The sequence below is a fragment of the Myotis lucifugus genome, unplaced genomic scaffold, assembly GCF_000147115.1.
Source record: "Myotis lucifugus unplaced genomic scaffold, Myoluc2.0 scaffold_251, whole genome shotgun sequence".
NCBI classification, from domain to species: Eukaryota; Metazoa; Chordata; class Mammalia; order Chiroptera; family Vespertilionidae; genus Myotis; species Myotis lucifugus.
This window is the reverse complement of record NW_005871299.1, coordinates 40,716-44,182: the sequence shown is the minus strand read 5'-3', so window position 1 is coordinate 44,182 and position 3,467 is coordinate 40,716. Positions and strand designations below refer to the sequence as shown.

Sequence of the window (3,467 nt, the reverse complement as noted above, 5' to 3'; positions counted from 1 at the left end):
CTTAACATCCAAGCATCCACTAGGCAACACAAGGCCATAGATCATTTCTATCTTCTTTACCACCAGAACCACCACAGAGCTGACACCTAGCAGCATTCAATAATTAATGAACATGAAAATATATGAAACCACCTAACTTACAAATAAATGTTACATACACAGGATGCTTAGGATAAGCCTTACAATCCCAAGAATATGTGCTTAGAACTCAGATTAACATACCAGGATAAATAACCTTTTCCACCAGAGGATGTGACTCCAGAAACTGAGCAACTGCCATTCCATTTTCAAAATGCTTCTGCATTCGGACTTGTAGTGTCTTCAGGCCTCGATTGCAGAGGTAACAGTCAAAAGGAGAGGGGACTGCCCCAATTGCTGCAAAATAAACATATCCTGGGTTAGTGTTGAAGGTGGGTAGGAATCCCCAACATTTTCTGACCCCTCTTTTTCATGATAGTGTCTCTGAGAAGCTAGCTACAAAACCCAATGCTTGAGTTTTAGGGTGGGCGGGGGGATTAATATCTCAAATCAGAAGCATGAGAATGGAGCATAATTTATGCTCAGAGGAATGGGCTTTAAAATGAGAGGGAAAAGGAATATCCTGAAAATTATGTACAAACACAGTAACTTTTCGAATATGAACATAAACAGTCCTTTCTATGATCTTAATAAAATGGCATACTGCACAGAGCTGAGCCTTGTATTTCTTTGCAAAAGTATTATAACATATAGAGAAAAAAGCAGGTCAGTTCCTGTTGTTACTGAATGTTCTACGGATAATCTATTTAGCTTTTGTCTAAAGCAGCCTATGACTTTACATGCCTCCACACTCCGACTTTTTCCGACTTTTTACAAATGAAACTTAACAAGCAATAAGTTTTAGTTTCCCTCCTCAGAGCCCCCTTTTGTTACTTTAATATTTACTTCCTAGAAGGGCACTTGTATCCCTAATTGTGTTTGTATCTTATGTGTTTGTCAAACTGTAATAATTAATTGAAGTCTCTTAAAAATCACTCCTATCTATTCTGGGATAACTAAACAATCTAACAAGGAAGTGATGTGTAGACAGACATCTGATGAAAATTATGTTTATATCTTATGTGCTATTTAAAATTCACCACCATTTCAGATATAAAAAGTATCATATAAGAAAGTCATCATACCAAATGTTGGTGTTTAAAGAAAAGAAAAAAAATTCATTAAGTCTTAAACTAAAATCCACTTGGGCTTTATCACGTTATGATCAAAATTAACGTGGATTTGAAAAAACACAACTCATCCTGTGTGTCATGCTGTAAAGCTCCATTACGCTATAACTAAATCTTTATAACCCCATTTTTCTACTTTCCTCTAAATACCCAATTTTTTTCTGATTTCTTTCTGAATTAATAGAATGCTATCACTTTACAACATTTAGTGGAAATAAAAAGATTAAATGTAGCCCCTGTGAGACCATAAAATAATCCAGATTTTTTCAATACTCACAATTCTGCAGGAATCGGAGCTTCTCATGGAGGCTCTCAGAATTAACAGACACTAAGCCCATTACAACATCGCTGTGGCCTGAGAAAAAACAAACACTGTTAAGTTAAAAACAACTTTAACTTCAATTTATAATTGTTTTTACTTCAATTTATAATTTCTAAAATGTGATTTTCACTTGAGCGAACTCTGGAAAAAAGCCCTCTAGAATAAGTTTAAATAAACTTTATTTTATAATAGCAAAAGCCATACTCAAAATAATAAAATAAAAATCATATAAAAAGTAAATGTTTCTTTTAAAGCTGTAAGCAGGATGAACGTATAATCTTTTATAGTAAAATTTAATCCTCTCGCCAAACCGGTTTGGCTCAGTGGATAGACCGTCGGCCTGCGGACTAAAGGGTCCCAGGTTCGATTCCGGTCAAGGGCATGTACCTTGGTTGTGGGCACACCCCCAGTGGGAGGTGTGCGGGAGGCAGCTGGTCGATGTTTCTCTCTCATCGATGTTTCTAACTCTGTATCACTCTCCCTTCCTCTCTGTAAAAAATCAATAAAATATATTTTTTAAAAAAATTTAATCCTCTGCTCATAAATCATGAGCATAGTTAGATCTGTTATAAATGAAATCTTATATTTAATCAAAGTGTAATTTTTTTACTTGCTACATGAGTCACAGAGAAAACCTAAATAATAGCGGGAGAAAAGGGATCAAAAGTGTCAAAAATAGCCCTACGCTATTTTCATCGATTCATGGAAAAGAACTTTCAAAGTGTAGATTCTGCATGTCTTACCATTCATATATTTTGTTGCTGAATACATACAAATATCAGCTCCCAGAGCCAAAGGTCGCTGAAAAGAACAAAGGTTTTTATTTTAAATAAGAGATCACCTGAAAATATGTTTCATTACTTGACTATTTGTTATTGTAACAACCATTCCTATTCTAACTTTTCAAAAATATATACATCTAAAATGTTCCAGGATCCCTGATACTGTTCCCTTTCTTACCTCCCCCAAATAAAAATACAAAGAATTGGACCCAATAGTCGATCCAAAGGCACAATTTTTTTAGAAAGAGCAGGTAAACTCAGGCCCACGGGTCTCCTGAACCTGTTTCTCTAGGGCAGTTGCTGACTGGCTCCTAAATTTATGACTTACAGCAGAAATGTGGGCATTCTTAGGATTCAGTAAACACAAAAGATAACTGACATAAACATTCAGCAAGTAATCTCTTGGATTTTTAATCATGAAAACCTGACAATATATGCTGTGCTTATTCACTTGGTTTGCCATGATCTTGACTCTTAATTACTCCTTTATTACACTAGTTTTGCCAAGTTTAAATCACTTATGAAGAAACTTGTTTGCACCCAGCGGCGTGGCTCAGCAGTTGAGCCTCAACCTATGAACCAGGAGGTCATGGTTCAATTCCCAGCCAGGGCACATTGCCTGGGTTGCAGGCTCGATCCCCCAGTGTGGGGGGTGCAGGAGGCAGCCGATCAATGATTCTCTCTCATCACTGATGTTTCTATCTCTCTCCCTCTTTCTTCCTCTCTGAAGTCAATAAAAATATATTTTAAAAATAATAAATAAATAAACAAACAAATAAATGTCACTTCCTCAGAGATTTGCTTTCCCTAACAAGGCAATCTAAAGTTGCACCCAGCCCTAACCGGTTTAGCTCAGTGGATAGAGCATCGGCCTGCGGACTCAAGGGTCCCAGGTTCGATTCCGGTCAAGGGCATGTACCTTGGCTGCAGGCACATCCCCAGTAGGGTGCGTGCAGGAGGCAGCTGACTGATGTTTCTCGCTCATCGATGTTTCTAACTCTCTATCACTCTCCCTTCCTCTCTGTAAAAAATCAATAAAATATTTAAAAAAATAAAGTTGCACCCAGTCACCTTTAAAAAAAAAAAAAGGAAGAAGAAAAAACCATTTGTTTGGATTGTTTCCCTCACCTGTCCTGCAAATTAACCCTCTAGTCT

The 3,467-nt window shown here is 36.9% G+C and overlaps 1 protein-coding gene across 1 annotated transcript in view; it reads right to left on the bottom strand.

Moving 5' to 3' along the window:
* LOC102418273 (cystathionine gamma-lyase-like) overlaps nucleotides 1–2,337 on the bottom strand; it is a gene marked incomplete at its 5' end in the record, with an annotated part of 11,319 nt that extends 8,982 nt beyond the window's left edge. Inside the window, 3 exons of the mRNA XM_006098887.3 lie at nucleotides 223–375; nucleotides 1,486–1,563; nucleotides 2,274–2,337. Coding sequence (XP_006098949.3) covers nucleotides 223–375; nucleotides 1,486–1,563; nucleotides 2,274–2,337 — 295 coding nt within the window. The remainder of the gene's footprint in view (nucleotides 1–222; nucleotides 376–1,485; nucleotides 1,564–2,273) is intronic.
* Nucleotides 2,338–3,467: the final 1,130 nt, after the last annotated feature.